The sequence below is a fragment of the Scylla paramamosain genome, chromosome 4 (assembly GCF_035594125.1).
Source record: "Scylla paramamosain isolate STU-SP2022 chromosome 4, ASM3559412v1, whole genome shotgun sequence".
Taxonomy (NCBI): domain Eukaryota; kingdom Metazoa; phylum Arthropoda; class Malacostraca; order Decapoda; family Portunidae; genus Scylla; species Scylla paramamosain.
In genome coordinates this window covers 22,294,180-22,318,526 of record NC_087154.1, presented here as the reverse complement: position 1 = coordinate 22,318,526, position 24,347 = coordinate 22,294,180, and the positions used below count along the sequence as shown (strand labels likewise).

Below are 24,347 nucleotides of genomic sequence, written 5' to 3'. Positions count from 1 at the left end.
TAAACACTCACACACACTTAACATAGAAATGCGGGAAAAGTCTCAAAAATTTCTGCGATCAGAATAATGCACTGATATTATCACAAACACGCGCGGCTGTAAGGGAAGGGTTGTCATCATGGCTGGCAGCAGGAGGAGGAGGAGGAGGAGGAGGAAGGGAGAACGGACGGATGCATAAGGAAGAAAAAAAGGAGAGGAGGAAAGTTGAGGGAGAGATTTGCCCTAAAACTTATTTTGTATGGAAGTTTACGTACAGAATGACAAGCCATGTGCTTTAATGTTCTTGATCTCTTTCGCATAAAACAACAAGCCAAAATTTTTATAATCTCTCTCTCTCTCTCTCTCTCTCTCTCTCTCTCTCTCTCTCTCTCTCTCTCTCTCTCTCTCTCTCTCTCTCTCTCTCATACATTTGCGCAATTTTTTTTATTTATTTCTTTTTCAGTTTGTATTAAAGCTTCGGCTTGACAGATCTGACCTTGATGTTCATAAATATTATGTAATTCAGATGTACAAAATGTAAAGAGAAAAGGCAAATAAAATTCTCTCTCTCTCTCTCTCTCTCTCTCTCTCTCTCTCTCTCTCTCTCTCTCTCTCTCTCTCTCTCTCTCTCTCTCTCTCTCTCTCTCTCTCTCTCTCTCTTCCCCGTTCCTCCTGCTCCCCCCACGCCCCATGATGCAGCGGAAGGAGGCGGACTGACTGACCCTGAGGGCGAGACAGTGATGAAAATATAAAGTTTCATGTAAGTGTGAATGCATCCCAAGTGACCGCAAACACCAGCCTCGCACCTCCTCTTGCTGCGTCAGGAGCGTGACACTACAACACACACATTAACCTCAATATACTGCCTGCTAGATGTTAGGAAAACACACAAACTGTATTTTGCATGTCTTCTGCTGGCAGTAAAAATGTGGGTGTGCATCTTGAAAGATTAATATTAAAACTGGCTAAATAATTCATCAACTGTCTGATGATAAGTATTTGATACCAGAACTGCGATAACTGGCTGTGATTCATGAAAACTAGCAGTGAACATGGGATATATATAATCCTGAAATATAAACTGAACAACATTACAATTGTGGAAGCAAGAGTGAGGGGAAAAGGAAGAGTGTGCGGGGATAATAATTTTAGAGGGAAAGTAAAATATATCTTTCCTCCGTCACCAGAACCATTGTTCACGTGACACAAGCCCGCGTGCACTTTGCCTTCCTCTCCTCCTCGCTCCCTAAACAACACTGCAGTCCCCGCACAGACTGGAGAAGCGTGTGTCCCCTGCAGCAAAGCGTCACTTCCTGGTGGCAGCTCGTTTGGCAAAGCAATGCAAAGCGTTCGCGTGGGATGCGTGTGAACCAGACCAGGGGAGGAATGCGTGGGGTGAACGTTACCTCGAACCAACATTTCCTTACGCAGTGTGTAATCTGCTCACTAATATTTGGAATCCATCAGCGAAATAAAAGTGGTAGTTACAAGAGATTTGTATGAATTATATTAAAACATGGGATGTGTCAGTCAATACAGTACATATTTTCAGGTGAAATTACAGTATTTTTAAAGTATTTTGGTTTTAGCATTTATCCTCATGTGTTATGATATCGACTTAACCAAGTGAATGAATACTAAACGTTTTTTTTAATTTTCAACAAGTATTTTCTCGACTTTTTTTTTTATAAACAGAATGAGTCTTGTGTCCCTTGCCCTTATGATTTATGATTGGAAACAGTTGTTATTATTATTATTATTATTATTATTATTATTATTATTATTATTATTATTATTATTATTATTATTATTATTATTATTCAGGCAATGGATTGGAGTTAATCATTTCTTGTGATTTTGACAGATGGCGGGCAGGGCTGGCTGGAAACAAGATCAGTACATACTGTTACTGAGGGACTTGCAGACGTCAGCTGCTTGTGTCATTTAGCTATGACTTGCATTAGATACATAATGAAAATAATCTAAAGAAAAAAAATTGTAATCTCGCCAGGATATGTTAGTGTTTGTTCAGCAGACCGCCGCGCACACCGCCAGATTTCTTCGAAATCACAAATCACACGCATTACTAATCGTTTTCCTTCTTTTAGTTTCGCAATTGCTCTTGGAGGCAACAAAACTTCTTTCAGTTGAAAGACGTGTTTGATCTATGTTGTACGCATGCACACACACACACACACACACACACACACACACACCACGTTCGCTTGTATGTATGAGACGCATAACTTTATGACCACACCCGGGAGTTGCCACCAGGAAGAGCACCCCGCTTCTCCAGCCTCACAGGCTCACAACCTCACAGGTGGGCCGGTAACAAGCACCACCTGTCTCCCTGTCTCCCTCCCGCCCCCTTATACACATTCATCTCCCAGGATCATCGTAAATCATAACAACAACAATAAAATAGAGAGCATAAATAACATGGATACAGAGTCTCGGCGATAACAATCAGTAACATTCACCACGTGGCAATGAGATGAATAATTACATAGTTCAGAAGCAGCACGTGGCTCAACTCACACCGTCTCTCATCTCTCACCCCGCCACACAGGTTAATAATAGTATATACATTCTGCTCACAAACACATCGCAGCCTCCGCAGACGCTGATGTGCCGCGTCCCAGAACTAACTCTGGGATGTTTTTTTCTTTCTTTATTTTTCCTGAACTCTTGCAATTAATTTTATTTATCTAATTGATACATTATTATGATAAGGATTATCAATCAAAAGGCAAAGATAGCATTCTTACGTGTGTGTGTGTGTGTGTGTGTGTGTGTGTGTGTGTGTGTGTGTGTGTGTGTGTGTGTGTGTGTGTGTGCGTGTGTGTGTGTGTGTTTGTGTGTGTACTAAGAATCACGTGCTGGACTCCTGGCTTTACCCTCCCCATGGGTAAGGCTGGGACGCTTCCCACACCACACATCCTCTTCCTCAAGAAGGACACTAACTGCTAGCTGAATAATGAAAAGAAAAAAAAAAAAAACTTAGCATCCAGCAAAGTGATGTTACCATTGATGTAGGCCCGTAGGGTGTGTGTGTGTGTGTGTGTGTGTGTGTGTGTGTGACCCTCTGCACTCCGGACCTTTGTTTCTTTACGAGTCACCCGTGAACTTGCATGCTTGGTCAACAATCGTCTCAGTCTCGATGGAAGTCTTTCAGTCAAGCGTATTGATGCTTATCCTGCTCCCCCTCCCTTCCCTCCCTCTTCTCTTCACGTGTAAGGCTCAATGTGGGTCATATGTACCGTATACTAGTGTTGTCGATCTTGTCACTATGTTTGATAATGGTGATGATGAGGATGATGATGATGGTGATTATGTTGTTGTTGCCAGTCATGGTGGTAGTGATATTGATTGTAGTACTGGTGGTGGTGGTGATGGTTGTGGTTGTGGAAGCATTGTCTTCATTATATTGTCTAACATTGTGAGATGTGTGTGTGTGTGTGTGTGTGTGTGTGTGTGTGTGTGTGTGTGTGTGTGTGTGTGTGTGTGTGTGTGTGTGTGTGTGTGTGTTTTCATTATGATTTCCATGATTTTTGTCGAAAATTTTTCGTTTGTTTTATTCAGGGACCTTTTGCAGTTCTATGGTTTTCCGAATTATCGTATCCAATTAGACAAGATTTTCGTTTTACATACAGTTATTTAAAATCCATGCACTATTTTTGTTCGGGCGCGCGCGAGTGTGTGTGTGTGTGTGTGTGTGTGTGTGTGTGTGTGTGTCCTGGAGCGCACGAAAGGGCCAGCTGCTCCTACAGGTATATAAACTCCTTCAGTCCTGCAAAGTTCGTCTGTTTTCGGTTGGAGAGCATCAACTGTCAGAGCGTGGCTACTGTCCTTTGTCAGCTGGCCTGTGCTGTCTGCCTCAGTCTGAGTCGGTCCGGTGCGCACGCCACACCACCCTTCAACCTGTGCGCTCCTCAGTCACCTAACACACAACACACTGGCTAGAGTCGCCCTTATGACACAAAACTAAAACATTTCAATAACTACTGCTACACTACAAGCCAAGGAGCAGCCCTGCCTCTGCTCCAGGCTGCACAAACATTACCTCCGCCAGCCTCCAATGAGCTGTTATTTCTACCGTCGTGTCCAAGTCCTGTTAACTGATACCAAATGTTCAAGCTGTTCTGATCTAATGAAAACAAAAAAACAAAAACAAAAAAAGAAAATATTTATATATATAAAGATATGATGAAGTTAACCCTTTAACTGGGGATGTGAGCCCCGCCTGAGACGCGGCTGCTGCTGCTCACAGTACATCTGATACAGTCTACCCTTAATAATCCGACCACGATGTTTTCTTTGCATGTTGTTTGAATGTTGTGAATCATGATGGATGAAAGGACAAAAGGGAGCTTCAAAAGATTTAGATTATATTGTTGTTAAATTAACGTGAAAGAAAGGTCGGATTAGACGGGTGGACTGTAATGAACTGACACAAAGTCCTTCTACTACTTTACTTTACGGGCATCATGAACCCTTTGGACTGAAACATGAGCAGTTATATTGAAACATTCACTCACGTCTTGCATGCTTTAGATGAATGTCAATATATTTCTCTGAATGTTTTGTGTTCAGTTTTCTTTAATATTTAAAAATTTAATAGTATCGTGCTCGGATGTTAAGGATAGACTGATAAACACAATATCATTTTATTTCTTATGTTACAATACATGTAGCAGTTGGGTTTCTTTCTCAAGGCACAAGTTATATACAGTTTCGTTATTGACTCTCGATACATCTACAGTTGGACATTTCTCTCTCTCTCTCTCTCTCTCTCTCTCTCTCTCTCTCTCTCTCTCTCTCTCTCTCTCTCTCTCTCTCTCTCTCTCTTTCCTATGTACAGCGACCTGTCGGCCCGGCAGGCGCAGCCCACACGTCCCTAACTATCGCATTCTGTTTAGTACTTTTGATTGGTGTTTGGCGCAGCCTTGCCCGAACCCCCACGGGGCCCGGGGCGTGGCGGCCAGCGCCTCTTGGGGGATAGAGGGAGGCGGGGGTCTGATGGCACAACTGAGGGGCAATGGGGCGGATGGACTGTGGCAGGGGAAGGGGGAAGGGGAAGGGTTGGTGTGCGGCTAGGTTGAGGAAAGAGGTCAGTAAGGGAACGGAGCTTTGGCAACGTATGTATAAAATATATTATTTAGAATAGTAACAAAAGTGAATGTCAAGCATCTGACAGTGATATGCAACGGCAAGACTGGGAGGAACAAGAACACAGGGTGGAGAAGAGTGGTGAGGGTGGGGCGTGGGACTTGAGGGAGCGGGCAGGTGGCAGAGGCTTATAGGTCTGTTTAAGGCTAAATGGCATGAATTAAAGCTGCGTTTGGAGCCCCTGGTGACGGGCAAACTAACTAGGACTGTGGTCTTCCCGGCTACTGGCTGACTCTGGGCCAACTCAAAGGAAAATTTAATGAATAAATAATACTGATAATAATATTGACTATAGTAGTAGTAGTAGTAATAATGATAACGATGATGATAATAATAATAATAATATAATAATAATAATAATAATAATAATAATAATAATAATAATGATAATAATACTCTTCAAAAAAGCAAATGGTAATGGAAATAATAAAGAATATAATAATAATAATAATAATAATGATAATAATGATAATAATAATAATAATAATAATAATAATAATAATAATAATAATAATAATACAGTAAGGTTAGGTACTTACAATTGTGAAGAGGATTAATAGTGCGGTAACAGAAACAACACATCTGGAAGTAACACACACACAGGTACATGACACTGGGGTTAGGCTGAAACATGTTAAAGGCAAAGGAAAACATAAAACACGTAGAGGAATTTGTACATGAGTTAGATATGTTGAACTTTAAAGCTTTATGCGTGAAGGATTGAGCTCATGACCGCCACACCACACAGCAGCAAGCCAGGAAACCTCTGCTCCCCTCAACACACCTGGTGCTTCATCATCACTGCGACCCTCTGAGTTAATCAATATGTTCCCGGAATGCCCTTCGATCACCACCTGATGATATTGGTCAGGGTTTTATGTCTTTCAAGCCTTTAGCCATGCCCCAGCCTCGGCCACGCCATTCAGAGTGTGTATATATATATATGTCCATCAATATGAATAGGTTTAGTCTTAATACATGTTCAGCGCTGCGGAACATGTTCAGAGCTGCAGTGAATACTCATACTAGATCATGAAGTAAGTACTCGCTGCCCGTCTCGTGTACGGGAGCGTTAGCAGTGTCTCTATAGTGTGTCGTGTGTAGTACATGTTCAGAGCACAGTTGCATGATAGGAGCATTAGTACATAATCAAAGCAGAGATACAAACTTAAAAAAAAGCTTTAGCCCATGTTCAAAGCTTGCAGTACATGAACAAAGCTTCGACACATGTTTCAAAAGTTCTGTACATGATGATTACGCTATTGCTGTGCAATGACAAAACTGATTGATAAAAAGAGAAAAAAAATAAGGTAAATCCTTCAAATAAACAGTGCACTACTACAGTCACATGTTGGAGGAACAAGCTTTTTTAAACTCATGTACAGAGTTTTTGCATATGTTCAAAACTTTGGCACGTGCTCTCAGCTTTTATACATATTTGTGCCACCAATTTGACGCCCCGCCAACCGCCCGGCACCTTAACAATGGAACACTTGAACAAGGGGGCCTGAATGCTGATTGTGAACAGAAGAGCCAGAAATATGGACATTTGGTTAACAGTACCTGAGCAAGGTCACCTGCTTGGGTGCCGCTGAGGAGGTAAGCTTGAACGCGGACAGCGAGAGAAGGAAGGGAGGAGGAGGGAGAAGGATGAAGGAAAGGCAAGACGTGAACCAATTATTGTATGGGAATCAAGTAAAGGAAAATACACGTGAACAAGCTTACCTGACCAGAAGCACCTGCAGAAAGACAATTTAACACGGTACCTGACCCTGATCAGCACTACCTGATTATGAAAACCTGAATTATGATACCCGAGCAGGTAAGCCCGCACAAGGAACCAAAGCCCAGGTAGTTGAAGAGGGCTCCCATACCGAGCCCTGCAGCCTTCCCCTCCCCACCAGCCAGGAGGCGGCCAGGGAGGGCACACATACATCATCTGGCATAAGTAAACCTGAACACCAGTACCCGACTTAGGTACCCCGGCAGACAGCACCGGAGGTTCAGTGACGCCCCAGCCAGCACCCAGCTGCTCCACGCAACCCAACGAGCTAATGCAACTTTTCTTTGACCGGAGCAGGACAACACAGAAGTGTGTGTCCTGATGTTCTGCCAGCCGTCTTGGTGAGACACGCCTGGGGGCGGCGGCTGGGTGCTGCCTGGGATACCGCAGCGTGTGCTGAGCCTAACCGTGAGGCGCCGCAGCACAACAGCCAGACCGTCGCGCGCATGGTCCAAGTACCTCAACCAAGACTGAGAATAAAACGAAGCCGCAGAAAAAGTTGGCCTTTTTACATAGAATTGCAAGTTCCGTTAGTATTGGATTAATGAACGAAGAATACTCCTGCAGCATTCATTTAACCTGAGGAAAGACTTGGTTGAGGCACGTGAAACTAAAATAAAAATAAAAAAAAAATAAAGTATATAAAAAGAAATAAAGCCATGGCACTCACCAGACACGGCTCGGTGAGCGCGACTCACTCTCCACTTACAAAGTACAAACGAATCAAAAGAGATGATAAAATAGTACCGTCAACAGTCATATTCGGGCTTGGCTGTGGTCATGTCTGTCGCCTATTGGTCTGCCCCGCCTCGCCCCCACACCACCCGCCTCGCCCCGCCCCGCCGTCCCGGCCTGGGTTATGGGACTCGCACGGGGCGGAGGGGAAGGGTGGGGCGTGAGGGGCTGACGGGGACTACTTGGATCACTGGTCTGGGAGCACGTGAGGGTTGGAATGGAGTGTGTGTGTGTGTGTGTGTGTGTGTGTGTGTGTGTGTGTGTGTGTGCACGGAGGCATGCGTGATTTACGAATTTTCATCTTACCACAGACTTTTCTGAAATAAATGATCATGAGAACGCAGGTTACAACGCGAGGCCTCCGCGGCGTCAGCGGAATGTTACGTGTGGGGTATGCGAGAATGTGACGCCTTCCATCGCTTGCTTCCTTGGTCGACGAATCGCTTCCCCGCCACGGCGCGAACATCTGTGGTCGGGTGTGAGGTATTTAAAGCGGTCCCAGAATTACAAATGATCTGCTTTTAAATGAAAATTATACTATGAGAAGAATACATTTAACGCAAGTCGAATTTATGGTGATTTGATAATGTAAAATTTGAATAAAAACGTAACAAGGCCAGATCGGAAAAAAAAGAGGCATTTAGTCGCACCGCCTCTACTAACAAATCTTAAACTGTATAAGTAACGTGTGTGTGTGTGTGTGTGTGTGTGTGCATTGCAGTTGTGGTGGTGTGGTGGTGGGGGAGCAGTGTGTTGTGGTGGGGAATATGTATGGGTGTGACTTTGGTGGTTTACTGGTCTGGCGGGGTGTTGTGGAGGAGTGTGGTGATGGTGTGGTAATACGGCGGTTGTCTTTCAGATCCCAAGGCCAGTGAGTGCTTCTTATGCAGTTCCCTTGTGTCTCTGGGGCTTCGGGACAGGCAAATAACAAAGCAAACAATAAAAGTACATATTCTTGTATATATCAAACTAGTACTCTTTTCTTTTCTTTTCTTTTCTAGTACTTTTTTCGCAATCAGTATACTCGAATTCAATTTTTTACTCAATTGTCTATGTAATTCCGTCTTTCATATCACCTCTACTTAGGTATGCATTTAATTACCTTGTGCCATCTCCCTCATTCGTCTCTTAATTGTGTGTAAGTCCTTTATGTTATTATATTTCTAAACATTCTTAACTTCATCTCCTCGTCCTCCTTCTCGTCTCAGTGTTCTCGTCCTCCACCTCCCCTCCTTAATCCTTAGCGGTTAATGGCTGGCCAATCCCTGCCCTCCCAGTGCCATACGCTCCTCTCTCCTCCCTGATTGCCCTCCTCCCACTCCATGTTCTCTAATCATCATACGCCCTTTCAATCCTTACCCTTCCCCTCCAGCGCTCTCTCTCTCTCTCTCTCTCTCTCTCTCTCTCTCTCTCTCTCTCTCTCTCTCTCTCTCTCTCTCTCTCTCCTTTCCTTTCCCTTTCGCCATAAATCGAGCCGCATGGAAGTCTGTCACCAATTGAGCAAATCTAATCAAAAGGCGGTGATTCTTTCCCCTCTAGTGACCCCGGGCGGCGTTCGGGAACCAGGCGGAGGGAGGGAGGCGCGGGCGAGGCGAGGGGAAGCTAAGTATTTACCGTGGATTACATCGCGGTCAGAATTAGCTGATTGAAAAAGCAATGGGCGCAGTCAGAGGGGAGATGGGGTTGAAGAAGGAGATTAATAGCGTGGAGTGGAATGGGAAAGATAGGGGAGGAGGTGGAGGGAGGATTGGAAGAGGTATGGAGGGGAAGTTATGGGGGTATGGGCTCTGGGGGTATGGGGTTTTAATTACCAACGATCACCACCTCTTGTTCCTTCCCTCATTCTCCTCCTGTCCTCTCTTTTCTCTCACTCTGTCTCTCTCTTTCTATCTCGCCTCGCCCCTTTTCTCTCAGTCTCCATCCCTTTCCCACTAATCCCCCTCACCACACACACACACGGATCTCCCTCCCAATAGGTTTAGTCGCTCAGAATATTGATAGTGTCGCGGATCTGTCACCTAATGCCGCTGTTCATGATGTGCTGAAGTACTAACATTTAAACCCCCGCAAAAAAATACTCGCGTTTCTCGTTTTCTGTCATCACAATATATATATATATATATATATATATATATATATATATATATATATATATATATATATATATATATATATATATATATATATATATATATATATATATATATATAAAGTGAATTGGAATTTTTCTTGAGTAAATTTTAGATTCTGTAATACGTAGGATGAATATTGGGCAGGAAAAAATTATTACTTCCTAGAAAATTATAAAGGCGAGAGAGAGAGAGAGAGAGAGAGAGAGAGAGAGAGAGAGAGAGAGAGAGAGAGAGAGAGAGAGAGAACAGGAGAAGAGAAGCAGGAAGATGAGTAGGAACAATAGGAGGAAGGGAGAAAGAGGAGGAGGAGGAGGACCAGAGGCAAGAGTAGGAGGATGGCGTAGGATAACCAAACAATAATAGACCTTTAGTTAATTAAAGAGAGAGAATAGTGCAGCAGGTATCTTTGAGGAGGAGGAGGGGGAGGAGGAGGAGGAGGAGGAGCAAGCAATGAGGGGATCCACGCAAGCCTCACCAGCGCAACAGTCAATCTTTACTCCAGTTCTTGGACGCGAATCTTCCCGACTGATTGGTGGTGGCGACGTGAGGGAGGACGAGGGGGACGAGGGGACGAGGGGACGAAGAGGGCTCGAGGGGGAGGGAGAAAATTGGTCTGGATTAATGGACAAAATGGGCAAAATAGTGACTGTAATTGGGGAGAGTGAGGCGCCTCTCCTCCCTCTCCCCGCCTTCCTCCTCTCCCTGTTCGGATAATTGAACACAAATGACTCGGAAATGAATATGCGAAGCAGTGGTTCCCCTGATGAACATTTCTGGAACAGTTTCGACTGCTACCCCTCCCTTGCCCCCTCTGTGCTCCTCCCTCCCTCCCTCCCTCTCTCTCTCTCTCTCTCTCTCTCTCTCTCTCTCTCTCTCTTACAACAATGTTTTATTACTATTTTTATTGTTGTTATTATTTCCCCTCGTGTGTCCTGGACAGCTCGAGTGATGCTGAAATACTGGAATTTGAGCACGAATGTAAAAATAGGAGGAAAAGTGTTGCAGTGGGAGAGGGAGTGAGGAGAGAGGTGAGGTGAGGGATGGGTGGCCACTCAGAGCAAAATGTTCATGGCGTCCTGTGAAGTCACCTAACACTTCGATTACCAGAATGAACATTTTTCCAATTATTTTACATTTATGGGTGTGTATTCAGCCACACACGAGGTTAGAGCTTCCTTAATGTCGATCATGACTTCCCTTAGCGAACTGAGTCTGGGGTTCCACGTGCACACTATAGTCTCAATGAATAACTAACTGGGTGGCAATAATGCTCTTTAAAAATAGTAAATATTGCTTTCTCTTAAAAACTATATTTACTTCTTTTAGTTGATTATATGCGTGTATTTACTGTACGTTTTATGTTTGGGGGAGGATTATTTGAAAAGAGTTACCGTTAAGGGGCGGGGACGCAAGGTAACGCAGGACAAAACGTGGAGGCTAAGGACAGGAGGGCACCGCGAGGAGGAGCAGGGGAGCATGGTACGAGTAGCTGAGGACAACACATCGCGGGGAGGGGCAGGGAGGCAGGGAAGCACACCGCAGCAAAAAAAGACATAACAGAGTAATAAGGAGCAGGCGTTCGGGAGCTCCCACATGGTAATGCTAACTTGGGCCGCTGATTCCTCCTCCGCCGCGGAAGTCGTGCAAAAACTCGCCCCTTTCATACCACTGGCAATCCGGGAAAGGATTCGTAAATTAAACTCGATTGTTTTCACTTGCCAAAAACAAAAACACGCGGACGTCACGGTGAAAAAAATAATTACTTGTGAATACAGAAAGGTGGAGAGGCGAGCAGAGCACTGGCAGGCCCTGTTTCCGCGGTGAGTGACAAGCAGCTTCCCTTGTCTATTATCGCTTCCACGTCAAAGACCACGGATGATGACCCTCAAATAGGCAATATCCTCAATTAAGCTCTGATGGTGATTATCGTTAAGTACCGGTGAGGCGAGTCTTACGCCTTGCTACCCCGCCGGTCACCTCCCATTATGGATATCTTTATCACCATAATTATCCCGTCCGTGTGCCCCTTAGGACAAGACTGACATAAATCCGCCACAAGCGTCTGGATTTCTATTAGAGCTCACCAACAATGCGGTTCCCGATGGAGCTCCCGCCGTGGGACTGCACGTGAAGCACTCCGCTGACCCCGACCACTGCTCAGACTTCCTACCTCAGGACGCTGCCTCTTGCCGGTTCGTGAGTACGGGAGCGGCGCGGCGCGACGGGTGGCAGCATGAGCTGGGCGCCTCGAACACCCACCATTAAGATGCACCCTCCGTGGGCGTGGGCGTGGGCGGCCTCACACTGCCGCCTGTCCCGGGCTTATCTGTGACACTGATCGCTTTGGGTGGCCTTGTTAATGCAGTGTGAGACGAGTTAAGGAAATACAAATTGTGTAAAAATAAAGTGTGTTATTGTATATAAACGAAAAAAAATGTCGGAACCATACACTGACAACACTGGTACAAATGCCCATATCATAGTTAGTTTAGAAATCCGCTTACATTAGTAAACACTATAGACACTTTACACACGAGGCTCGTAGAGGGCGCAAGATTTGGCACATGCTGACGAGGTGACCGGCGCGGCAGGCAGGCCCGGAGCCCCGGCCCGGACCCGTCCTAAGGCGGGCCCGCGTCCTGCCCTACAACTCCGCCACCACCGAGGACACCCAAAGGGCGCCCACTATCACATTGGGGAACACAGCCCACGGCAGGCGCCCCCCTGCACCCTGCGGCTGCTGCCCGGCCGCCCACGCCGTCCCCCAGCTACAGAGGGCGCGCTGGCAACTGCCGAGAGTAGCCGGGAGAGGTACTGAGACCGCCCACAACCAAGGTCTCACACGATAGGCTTGAGATCTGGCGCGGGCGGACTCATGGCCTGGGCGGTGGGCGTGGTGGGTGTATTGATGGGCGGCGTGTTGACAGACGCGGGGGAGGACACTGAGGGGGGTTCGCTCTGACTGTTCTCGCTGTCGCATTCACTGCCGTCGCTGTTCTTCTTGCCGCCGCTGCAGGCGTTGTGCGTCTTCACGTGCTTGCTAAGATGATCTGACCGCATGAACCTCTTGTTGCACACGGGACACGCGAACCGCTTCTCACCTGTGTGGGTTCGGAGATGACGCTGTAGTTCATCTGAGCGCGTGAACCTTTTCCCGCAAAAAAGCCAGTTGCAAACGAAAGGGCGCTCACCCGTGTGCCAGCGGAGATGCGCCTTCAGATGCGACGTCTTGCCGTAGACCTTGCCACAGCCGGGGATATGGCACGAGTGGATGTTCCGTTTCCGGAGATGAGCTCCGGCCGGCCCCAGACGATCAGCTTCCTGGCAGTTGGGACAGTCACAGGTGGCGCGCCCTGTGTAGCGCCGCTGGGAGCGAGGAGACGGCACCTGCGGCAAGGTGGGCTGGCCCAGCCCGAATGGGGAGCCCATGGCTGGTGCCATGCCCTGTGTAGGCAGCATAGATTTGTACGTGTCCTGTAACAAGTGCTGTCCCGAGGATAGGAGGTGTGCCGTGTTGGAGGCGGCTAGTGTGTGGGATAGTGTGGAGTAGTCGCCCGTGGGATAGTTGGCCATTTGGGACATGCCGGCTACCCCCGACAGACCCGCTGACGTTGCTCCTGACATGTCCAGCCAGGAGCCTGCCGAGGCAGCGGCAGCACTGTGCATGTCCCACCAACTGGTGGTGTTGAGGGAGTTCACAGCCGACACCTCGGGCTTGATGGCCGAGGCGGCGCCAGCCATGCTGTTGAATGGCCAAGACTCGTACGGGTGAGTGACACCGGCGACGCGAGAGTACATGGAGCTCATGGCGGGGATGTGTGAAGACCCGTCAACCTTAGACAGGAGGGACGCTTGGGCTGAGTCCGACTGTCCACCGGCAGAGGATGATGGGAAGTACAGATCTGAGGGTTGTGGGTAGGAGCAGGCAGCACTGGTCGTCACAGCCGGGCGCTGATAACTGCTGGAGGAGGAAGCTGGATGACCACCGCTACCCGAAGAGGCGGGGCCTGACCTCTGCCCCGTACCCACGCCCGAGGCTCCGCCCCCGGACCCTGCCGCGGCACCAACTGGACTTTTCTTCCATGGATGGAATCCTTTCCCTACGGCAGCATCGGCCAGTGGCGGGGGACTCTTGCTGGTCAGTTTGTTGCATTGGGCGGCGAGCATGGCCAGTGGTGTCCCTCGAAGCGAAGGATGGTCCTGGGGAAGAGGAAAGATCACGTTACATTCCAATGGGAGAGACAAAGACTGGTAAAGGAAATGCTTCAATGTCCACCTGAACTAATGCGGCCAGGTAGCCTGGTGGTCAGAACCACCGATCCCCTCCCCCCCCCTGGCCTGACCGTCACCCTCACTTATTGGTAAACACCTACATCCTCCTAACCAATGGCGAGTGTCTCCGCCCCTCTCCTGCTCTTGTCTCACAGGTCATGAATCTGACCTGACCACTGGCGGCCTCGCGCCACCGCCGCCTCGCCTTGTGTTTTCGCCTCACGTGGTGACGTGGGAGGTCCACTAATAGCATTACCCTTCCCGCACCACACTCCTACTTCTTCCTCCTACAATCCTTCATCCCTCTTCATCCCTTTTTCCTTCCTTCCTTCCTTTCTTCCTTCCTTCCTTCCCCCTCTCCTTCCCGACTCTCTTCTCCTCTTTACCTCTCCCTGCCATCCCCGCAGTGAAGGACAGCGGTCAGGGATAAGTAGGCTCAATTAAAGGAATAACGGAATATCTGGCGCAGGAACGCAGGTAAACTTTCAGCCTTCATTCAAGGTTTGACACTGTCACCCTAAATGACTGCCTGCCTCCACGTATTGGATAACTATACAAACCCATAATCTCCTAAAAACACGAAAATGAAATAATCCAAACATTAAACAATAATAGTATAAAAAAAAGAACTACATTCTAAAATCAGCACTGTGGTAAATTTACTGTATTGTGATGGCAAAACAAAAAAGGACAACACGAATGAAAAAGAAGACATTATTATATAAATCTAATCAAAACCTCCTAGTTTACAGAAATGTACAATTTATTACATGACGTAAGTTACATAATGATATATATATATATATATATATATATATATATATATATATATATATATATATATATATATATATATATATATATATATATATATATATATATATATATATATATATATATATATATATATATATATATAGATTAGTAGCACATATAAGTAGGGTAATGAGAAGCAATGTATTCGTATACTATGAATATGTAAGCAAGACTAAAAGCAGATAATGATCGTAAAATGACTCAATTAAGACGCACACCAAGGAATCTACAGAGCTAGATATAAATAAAAGCGAGTGGACACAAAATATGACGTGTTCAAAGGAAAAAAAGAAAGATCATAAAGAGAAAGTTAACGATGAAACGAAGAAAGAAAAGAAAATAAATGAAAAGCAGTAGTAGAAAAACACAGACACGAAAGACACGTGCGTAATGAACGAAGAGAAGAGAAAGGGATCGTAAAGAATTTGAAGCATTTCATGGCAACAACGGAGGATACAAAAAAAATAACACAAAATCTTAAACGTTCACGATTGCAGAGAAAAAAAAAATCCATGACAGAGGAAAATATCTAGAGAAAGGAAAGGAATGTTAAACGAGAGAGAGAGAGAGAGAGAGAGAGAGAGAGAGAGAGAGAGAGAGAGAGAGAGAGAGATGCCATGGTCAGTGGTCCGCGGTTGCTGGTAATGTCCGCAGGCAGACTCTTAATTGAGGGTGTGCACTGTGAGGCTGGTGAGTTGAGTCCACGCCAGTCTGGGCACGCCGCCGCCTCCCTAGCCTCTCCAGCCTCCCCTCAACACCCACCCTACCTCTACCCCCCGCCACCCTCCATCACGTTACAGACCTGCCCTGTAATGCTGTGCCGCCTGTATTTCTCAGGTAGTACAAAACTCAAACCAAGAAGGCAAGAATGAGAACCGGGAGGAGGAGATACTGTGTGTGCGTGTGTCGTGTGTGTGTGTGTGTGCGTTGTGTGTGTATGTGAAGCGAGTCAGCAGTAATGTCGCTATTTTTATGCACCTCGAGTACATACTGTGCATATACGTGTTCCGCCAAACCCACCCAGCGCCGCTAATGTCTGGTGAAATGTTGCTGTTATGTTTGTGTGACGCGTTGGTTCCTTTCCTCCTCTGTGATTCTGGTAAGGGTGCCTGTGGGGACTGACTGACTGACTGACTGAACGACTGACCGGGTGGGGGTGGTAGGGGGAAGATGAAGGAAGAAGGGGGGAAAAAGACAGGAAAGGGTGAGTGGAAGGAAGGAAAAAAATGAGGGATATAAGGAAATGAAGGGAAAAATGGAAAAAATGGAAATCTAAAGGAAAGAAAGAAAAGGAATGAAGATGAAGAAGAGATGTGAGTGCAAAAAGGAAGATAGTAACAGAGAGAGAGAGAGAGAGAGAGAGAGAGAGAGAGAGAGAGAGAGAGAGAGAGAGAGAGAGAGAGAGAGAGAGAGAGAGAAAGGGGATAATTATCTTGTCTGGCTCTTTGAAATTCGAACGTTACATATTATACACACACACACACACACACACACACACACACACACACTCATGCAAGTCATATTCCTCACGTCATCTCTCACAGCAACTCCACCATCCTATGTGTGTGTGTGTGTGTGTGTGTGTGTGTGTGTGTGTGTGAGGCTCAGGATCGTAGTATCTCCCTGCAAGCCCCAACAACAACAACCTCGCGTCTCCCTCACAGGTTCACCAACAATTATCTGATAAAATTCGTCGCTAAACTTGAGGAGAGACCTGCAACTGGTAAATTAAACATCAAACCACCACCACCACCACCACCACCACCACCAAACTAGCAACTTCTTCTATTTAAGCTCCGGAGTTTATACGTCGTGCTTCCCTCCCGGAGAAAATGTTACTGTGGTGCTCCTTAATAACACGCCCATTGGATGGCTTTACTTAGCTTCCTGCCTGCCTACCTACACACACACACACACACACACACACAGGCAGGTCGGTAGGTAGTGGCGTGCATTGTCCACATAATACAGTGTGTGATAGCCATTCCCGCCGATCCGATGAGCCACTCAGGCACCCAATTTAGCCTTTGTTATCTGGTCAACCCGAACAGATCCGCGGTTCGTAATACTAACAATTAATTTCAGGATCAATTTGACTTGACCTCGCCCGTGCACACCAGAGAGAGAGAGAGAGAGAGAGAGAGAGAGAGAGAGAGAGAGAGAGAGAATTCACGGTTACAGTTGTCTCTCTCAGTAAATTAAAGAAGGTAATAAATAGCGAATGGCCGCCAAGTAATCCCTCTGTTGATTATTATTTATTTGAGCCTGGGAATAGATTCACCTGAAACCGCAACCTGCCCGCGAAGTTCTTACTCCACCACTAAAATAAGAGAACACAGAAAAAAAAAAGAAAAAAAAAAGACTGGTTTAAAAAACGAGAAAATAAACTTGAATTCTGCTCTGCAAAAAAAAAAAAAAACAATAATAATAATTAAATAATCAAATAATGAAAATCAAGAGAGAGAGAGAGAGAGAGAGAGAGAGAGAGAGAGAGAGAGAGAGAGAGAGAGAGAGAGAGAGAGAGAGAGAGAGAGAGAGAGAGAGAGAGAGAATTCCTAAAACTTCACACAGAAACAGCAACAGTCCTCTAGATCCTCACGGGTCAGTCTGTGCTAAGTTACGTTCTTCACTGAGTCGTTGGTCAGCAGAGGCAAAGACTGCAGGGAGGAGAGAGTCCCGCACGCGCAGCCTCACCACCGCCATGCAGGACCACAAGTAACACTCGTCTGGCTCACAACGTAACGAACATCACCATCTCCCAGACCTTGACTCGGCCTCACCCCAGACTCCATTACCCCCCCCCCCCGCCCCACACACACACACACACACACACACACACACACACACACATACAGTAAAACACCCTCTTACCGCTGCCGGGGATAATATACGAAGCTCTTCACGGTGAACTAAGGCAATTATGTTCCACGGAGCCTAAACTTGATTTGAAGCAGTGTTGCCGCGGCGCAGGACAATTCACCGGCCGGCATCTTAAGTTTCCCTCACTCGCCACTCACCGCGCCAACGCTCACCCCTTCAGCTCTATTATTTCTCGCTCGTGTGTGTGTTATAGGGTAGTGGCGGCAGTTCAGACTCTACCTCGTGTATTTAGGTATTAAATTGCGAAGTATACATGGTAATCTGGTGTGTTACAAGAAGGAAAGAGAGGGATGGATGTTGAAGGAGGAAGAGGAGGAGGAGGAGGAGGAGGATCGCGTGGGTAATGTGAGGCCGGGGGAAGACTCCCTGCTGAGCGGCTAACACAGCTTGTCATAAGGTGCCGCCACTCTTGTTACGTCTTGCTTCCCTGCCACTAGGGGGTGCGCACGCAACCCTCTCCTCTCCCTTCCCTTTCTCACACCTGTCTCCCGCATCAGTCTCTCCTGCACCTACAACTATACTCGCTGTTTTCATCTCTATTTGAGTTCTTTATGTTTGGTCACTTACGTTTGGAATTTATTGTTCATCTTTCGCGATAGGGGCAAGATAATGCAAGGCGAGGGGGCTTCTGGTCGTCACTTTCTCTCTTTTCCCCGTCCACTTGCGAAAGGCTCAGTGTCGGGCGGAACTAATTGACGTGGGCTGTGTGTTAGTGCGGTGCGCGGCGTGATCCATCATCTTACATTACCCTCCGTGCAGCGGCTCAGGCTGTCTGGACGCTAGAGAGAGAGAGAGAGAGAGAGGTAGAGGTGATGCTGATGCTCTCTCTCTCTCTCTCTCTCTCTCTCTCTCTCTCTCTCTCTCTCTCTCTCTCTCTCTCCCTAATTGTCGACAAGTCCCCACTGCACACCTTGGACGTCATGAAATCAAAGCCACATTCCGTCTCGTTCAAGTGGAGACTACGAGGGAATACCTGGCAAGCACCTGACCGAGGTCTGCCACCACTCTCACTTGCTTAATTTACCACCACCACCACCACCACCACTATAGCGTATCCCCAAGCCATCCTCTCCAACTGCATGCTGTGTTACCTTGCTGTTTCTTTTTTTTTCGTACATCCTTACGTAAAGCACATTGTTGCCATTATGCTTCATTGTGATTGGCGTGTGTGTGTGTGTGTGTGTGTGTGTGTGTGTGTGTGTGTGTGTGTGTGTGTGTGTGTGTGTGATCTTTACCGCCTCGCTGACCCTGTGACAAAGCAGAATACACCAGTGCACGTAATGGTAATGACCCTCCTTCTCCTGCATTCACGCTCACTCTCATCACGCAGGGGAAACAAATGACAGGCTATTTTTTGACACGTGTGATGAATAAGTGTCGTTCCGTCTGGCTGAGTCGTGAGTGAGGGGGGTGGGGGACGGGAAGAGAGCACGGAAAGGGAAAAATGGAAGCAGTTAAAGAGGGAATGAGTGATGAACACGGGGCAAGGACAAATGGCGAAGATATTGTCAAACCTACGGAGTCAGGAGAAATGAGCATTATACGTTCTGAGATATTGACGAAAGTGCTCATGTAGTGACTGTAGTAGCGGACTGCAATCATTATGAGTAAAGTCAAATGAATGAAGCACTGGAATTGTGTTTGTCTATGCTGTAAGGTTCCCCAATGGACGTGCTGCTCGTGAACATCAAACCTGCATGATGTTTCCCAAAGTAATTTATTCCCGTGATACGTGATGTGAGGTCATTGTTTTGCTAGGTTAAGTTAAAGTTACGCTAAGTTTTTCTTAGCGTAGGGATTCCTTTGGGTGAAATTATTATGCAAAAATCTTTTTCATTTTAGGTGGAACTTATAAACAAGAATGCATTTGATAACAGTTTAGTTGACATGAGCACGACTGTTGCCAGCGAAGCCACGCACACACCAGCACCGCCTCGCTCACCACTCGCTGTTTCATCTCCCACCAGTGTTGTGTTCCAGTGTGGCAGGATGCTGTGTTTTTTCTTTTTGTATGTGTATTTTTTTTCCTCCCTACAAAGGCACGAGGGAGCAGTGTAATACAAAGGCACGAGGGAGCAGTGTAACACGTAGTAAAAAACAGAGATATAACAGAGATACGGACAAGCTGATACTGATGATTCGTTATTTATTATTGGCGCGGCGTGATTTATGTATATAATTAACAGGAGACCCTTGAGCGTTATCGCGCCGAGTAATTGATGGCCTCACCTCTTTTTAATGAGAGAGAGAGAGAGAGAGACGAAAAAGTTGAAAAGACAATGAAGTAATTACATGGTTCTCTCTCATCTTTCTTTTTTCCCCCTATCTGCTTCCCTTCCCGCTCCTCCTTCCCCGGGTTCGCAGGTGATGGCGTGACGTGAGGCAGGTGTCTGGGGCGCGGCGGGGGCGGCTGGCGGGGCAGGGAGGCTGGAACACATGCCAGGGAGGAGGAGGGAAGGCTCGCTAAGGCTGTAACACAATTGGTACGTGAACTTTACCGGGAAAGGTTTTGGAAGCGGTATTTTGACTATTTGCCCTCTGGTTGTTCTGATATTGCGAGAAGCGAGTTAAGAGCAGGGATGAGAGGCGCGTGAGTTTACAGGATAGTGAAAGATTTATGGGAGTTCGTAGATTGAGAGAAGTCAGAGAAAATAGAAAAGAGGGTAGGAGCTAGGGACTGGTGCTCGAAGGAACTTAACGAAGATAAAGAAAGAAAAAAGGATGACAAAAAAGTGCACGAGTTTTAACAAGAACTAGATGTTTCTGGGAGTTTGTAGCTTGAAATAAACCAAAGAAACTAAGAAAAAAAACTTGGGGAACATTAGTTTTGAGGACTGTCAGAGAATGATATGAAAAGATGGGAATTAGGTAAAAAAAATTAAGAGATTTGTGGAACGGTGTGCAGACTGAAAAGAAGAGAGAGGAGACTGAAAAGGAAAAAGAAATGCCAACCCTATAATTTAAAAGAACCGGGAAATTCGAAACACTTGAGCTGCAGATACGAGGTGTGAACATGCAAGCAGGTATTAGTGTGAGTGACTGCATATCCAGGGGCGTGTCCTTTAGTTCCAAGGGCGTGTCATCAGTACTCTTCAAGACGTGCCTTATTATATTCCTCCTCCCATCACAGACGGTATCGCGGCATCGCAGGCAAGATGGTATCGGAGTAATAGAATACTGCAGACTGGGTGGTATCTAATTGCCGGAAGGATATTAAGCAAAATTCCTACAGTACAATTATCTATAATGAATTTCCGGTGTCGTGGTCAATAAATAATATATTGTGTGGGCGCGGGGAGGCGGCGGGGTGGGCGGCGAGCGGGGCGGCGGAACTTGGGCAGCGGGAAGTGGATTGTTCATAATGGTGAGCTGCATGATAGCGTGTGTTTACTGGGACTTTATGTGTGTGTGTGTGTGTGTGTGTGTGTGTGTGTGTGTGTGTGTGTGTGTGTGTGTGCGTGTGTGTTTGGGGAGAGTGCTGGATGTTTGTTCGTTTTTTTCTCTCTTCTTTCCTATAACTGCGACATTTGTGCGCCGATTATACGTAAGCAGGTGTGAATGCGTGTATCTGTATGACTAATAAAATATATACAATTAGCTATGTTTGAATGTATTAGTCTACTTGTATGCATCCCGCTTACCCGCGGCACAAATGTATGGCAGTAATATGAAAGAAATGAAGTGTAAACTAATTATAAGCCAACAGTGCGTGTGAATATGTGCGCAAGTGGCATGGAAGCACACAGGGCGTCATTACCTGGCAAGTCTGTGTGCGGTATGCGGTGGAGAAGGAGGAGGGTGACAGAGGGCGAGAGGGTGGGGAGAGGCAAGATTGAGGTCAAGGGGTGAGGGCGGCAGGGTGGGAGGACTTAGAGCAGTGTAAGGCTTCGGGTGAGAATGAAGAGGTCTTTGACACTTTAACAAATGAAAACAGGCAACTGGAAAGTGATCCTTAAAATATTTGACGCGTAAAGAGAAGACAGGTAAAGAAAACAGCGTAGAAGTCATGAAAATAAATATATGAACAAAGAAATTACTAAATATATTTCTTTTTAATAAAAGAATATTCATTATAAGCTCAGAAAAGTCACTCAGAAAGTCTCATAAACTGGCAAGCGTAACGCACGAGCTACTAGTAAATCTTTGACAGTGAGCATCCAATTTCTCCAACCCGGTGTCAAGTAAGCCAGAGGAGCCAGGAGGCGCGCACAGACACGACAGGCGCTGTTTGTCAAGTGTCTGGCAAAACGTGCTTCGAAAATTTATACGAGAGGAGCTGATTAAAGTGCCGTTCATCACATCATTAAGTGAAGCAACGACAGGAAAGTTGCAGTCAAGTATTCTAGCGGGCAAAGATACTAGCAGCGGGAGGCGCAGGTCAGCGGGAAGGTCGGCGTCCCGTGGCGCCTCGTGGCAGGGGGCCTCGCGAGCCTCCCAGCGGGGGACCACTACCTGATATATCTTTCTCTTTATTACAGATTATGTCCTCATTCATTACCACTGATATACGCCCCACGCGCCCCCGAGATATACGCTCTTCCCACGCGTGTTCTCCCGGGGCAGTGCGTGATTCATGCTCACTGCTGCGTGCATGACAGCCGCGCCAGCCAGCACTCCCCCCACCACCCGCCGCGTGCTGGCAGCGGTGATGCTCTCGGCGTGGATCAAGAGCCGGAGTTACGGCCGACGCAGTACTATCATTCTCCCGAGCTGATAATGTTATCAGCTCGGGGATTAAATGATTATGCGTGAATTTATGGCACAATATACACGATGGCGCTCTAATCCCGGTGCTCGGGAGCTGCCGGGATCACCGCCAAGAAACTCGGCGCCAAATTATCTCACAGCGATCACAGAAACGCGGAAGAGAGAAGCCTGATGAAGAGAAGATTGTGCAGCTGATGTGGCGTGAGTTGGCGAGGTGGAGGAGGCAAGGACTGCGTTATGTAGAGCAGTAATGAACCCATGAACCCTTGTGGAGCCCGAGAGGCGCGACAGGTGGTGGTGCTCCCTGTGTGACTGAACCGTCGTGTCAGTGCAGGTTTGCTCTCTGGTATGATAGTTGTGTTTATAACCAATCATCAGTCTGTAGATTCTTGGTGAAATTCCGTAGCAACAAGACAAATGCTATTTTTTTTTTTTTTATGTGAAGAGAAGCAAAGCGGTGGAATCGGGTGATGATGAAGAGGAGAGGAAAGTTTGTACCACTGGAGGGCAAAGTATGAGGGACAGAAGGATGGTAAACGATGAGTCCCGCGCCGGTAGTGATGGCAGAGAGAGGCGTTAGTGGCTGCACTTCAGCTGCTGTCAGTGATCGCAACTATGGCCGTGGGCTGCTTGCCTCCCTGACTTACGAATTCTGCTCTTGAACCTTCCAGCACATTTTTCCTTTTCCTTTTGTTTCTCGTCTTCACTGGCAGCCTCGTCTCCTTTGTCTTCCTCCCCTTACGTTATGTGCGTATATATATTTCTACCATTACTTAGGTAGGAGCAGCCTTTCTGAGTCCGGAGCTTTCACTTCCACCAATTACTTTTCATGAGTCGTAACTTAGAAAGATCAGTAATAAGTATAATTATGTAAAACACCTTAGAATATATATAGATCTTTCCCATTATTTCAAGTTAGAAGGGTATACAATTATCCTAACAAGGCCTGGAATGCGAACAACTTGCCAGCTGCCGTCTGGTGGCGAGTGTCGGGGCCACGTGGCCATCAAGGTATGCCAGTTCGCGAATGTGGTGGCCATGTGAGATTTTGGAAGCAGAGTGTTGCTTCTTTATAGAAGTACTGGGTCTTACTTTGTCACAGAGACATTAATTACTTCGATTATTTCCGTTCCACATTATTATCAAAACTATGAAATAGACCTTCTGAAGTAAGTTGCTAATAAGGCCCAGCCGCAGAGGCAACGGCACCTTGGTGCCCGTAGCTGTAGGTCTTCACGCCTGCCTTTGTAGACCCAGGGTAACTTGAGAAGATTGTTGCCGGCCTCCAGTATCAAGTCACTCGTCTGGGGCGCCAGGGGGGCGGGTGCCGGCGTGGAGTGGATGGGGCAGCATGGCCGCGATAAAATGAGTGCCACTTGCAAGAGACACTATCCTTAAGGAACAAACACGACGACGACTGAGAGCAAAATTTTGGTAAGAAATGACGACGAAGGCAATAATGACACCAAATTTTAGGTTTTGCGAGACGTGATGTGGGGCGGCACCTTTTGGGCCAAGACTTGCAAGGCTTCTCCCTTTCCCCCTTCCCTCCGCCTTCCCTAGACAGCCGCCTCCAATGGCCGCCATGCTGGTGAAGAATGGCGTCCGCACGGATCACGGAAGACACTGTCGATGTAGACGACGTTGACAAATAAGGAAAAAAATGTAGTGTGTGGTGGATAGGAGACACGGCGAGGGCGAGGCGAGGGGCGCTGCAGGAGCCTGGCAGCTCGACATTAGTCCATTGTTACCTTTAATGGCGCCTGTCCCATCGGCGACAGGGTGGGCCTCCAGCCGAGCGTCACGCCGCCGCACCACGACATGCGAATTAACTCCTGCTCATTTTCTTCCCAGGGTAAGTGAAAAAAGAC

The 24,347-nt window shown here is 46.8% G+C and overlaps 1 protein-coding gene across 7 annotated transcripts in view; it reads right to left on the bottom strand.

Moving 5' to 3' along the window:
• Positions 1-24,347, bottom strand: part of LOC135099863 (transcription factor Sp9-like) — a 136,803-nt gene that overhangs the window by 47,006 nt on the left and 65,450 nt on the right. For 4 of the 7 annotated variants that reach the window (XM_064002472.1, XM_064002473.1, XM_064002474.1 and 1 more), the window contains one exon: positions 335-14,001. In XM_064002472.1, the coding sequence (XP_063858542.1) occupies positions 12,640-14,001 (1,362 nt within the window). In that variant the 3' untranslated portion in view covers positions 335-12,639. Of the gene's footprint in view, positions 1-334; positions 14,002-24,347 lie in introns of those variants that run through there. The other 3 variants (XM_064002479.1, XM_064002478.1, XM_064002476.1) reach the window with 2 other exon arrangements.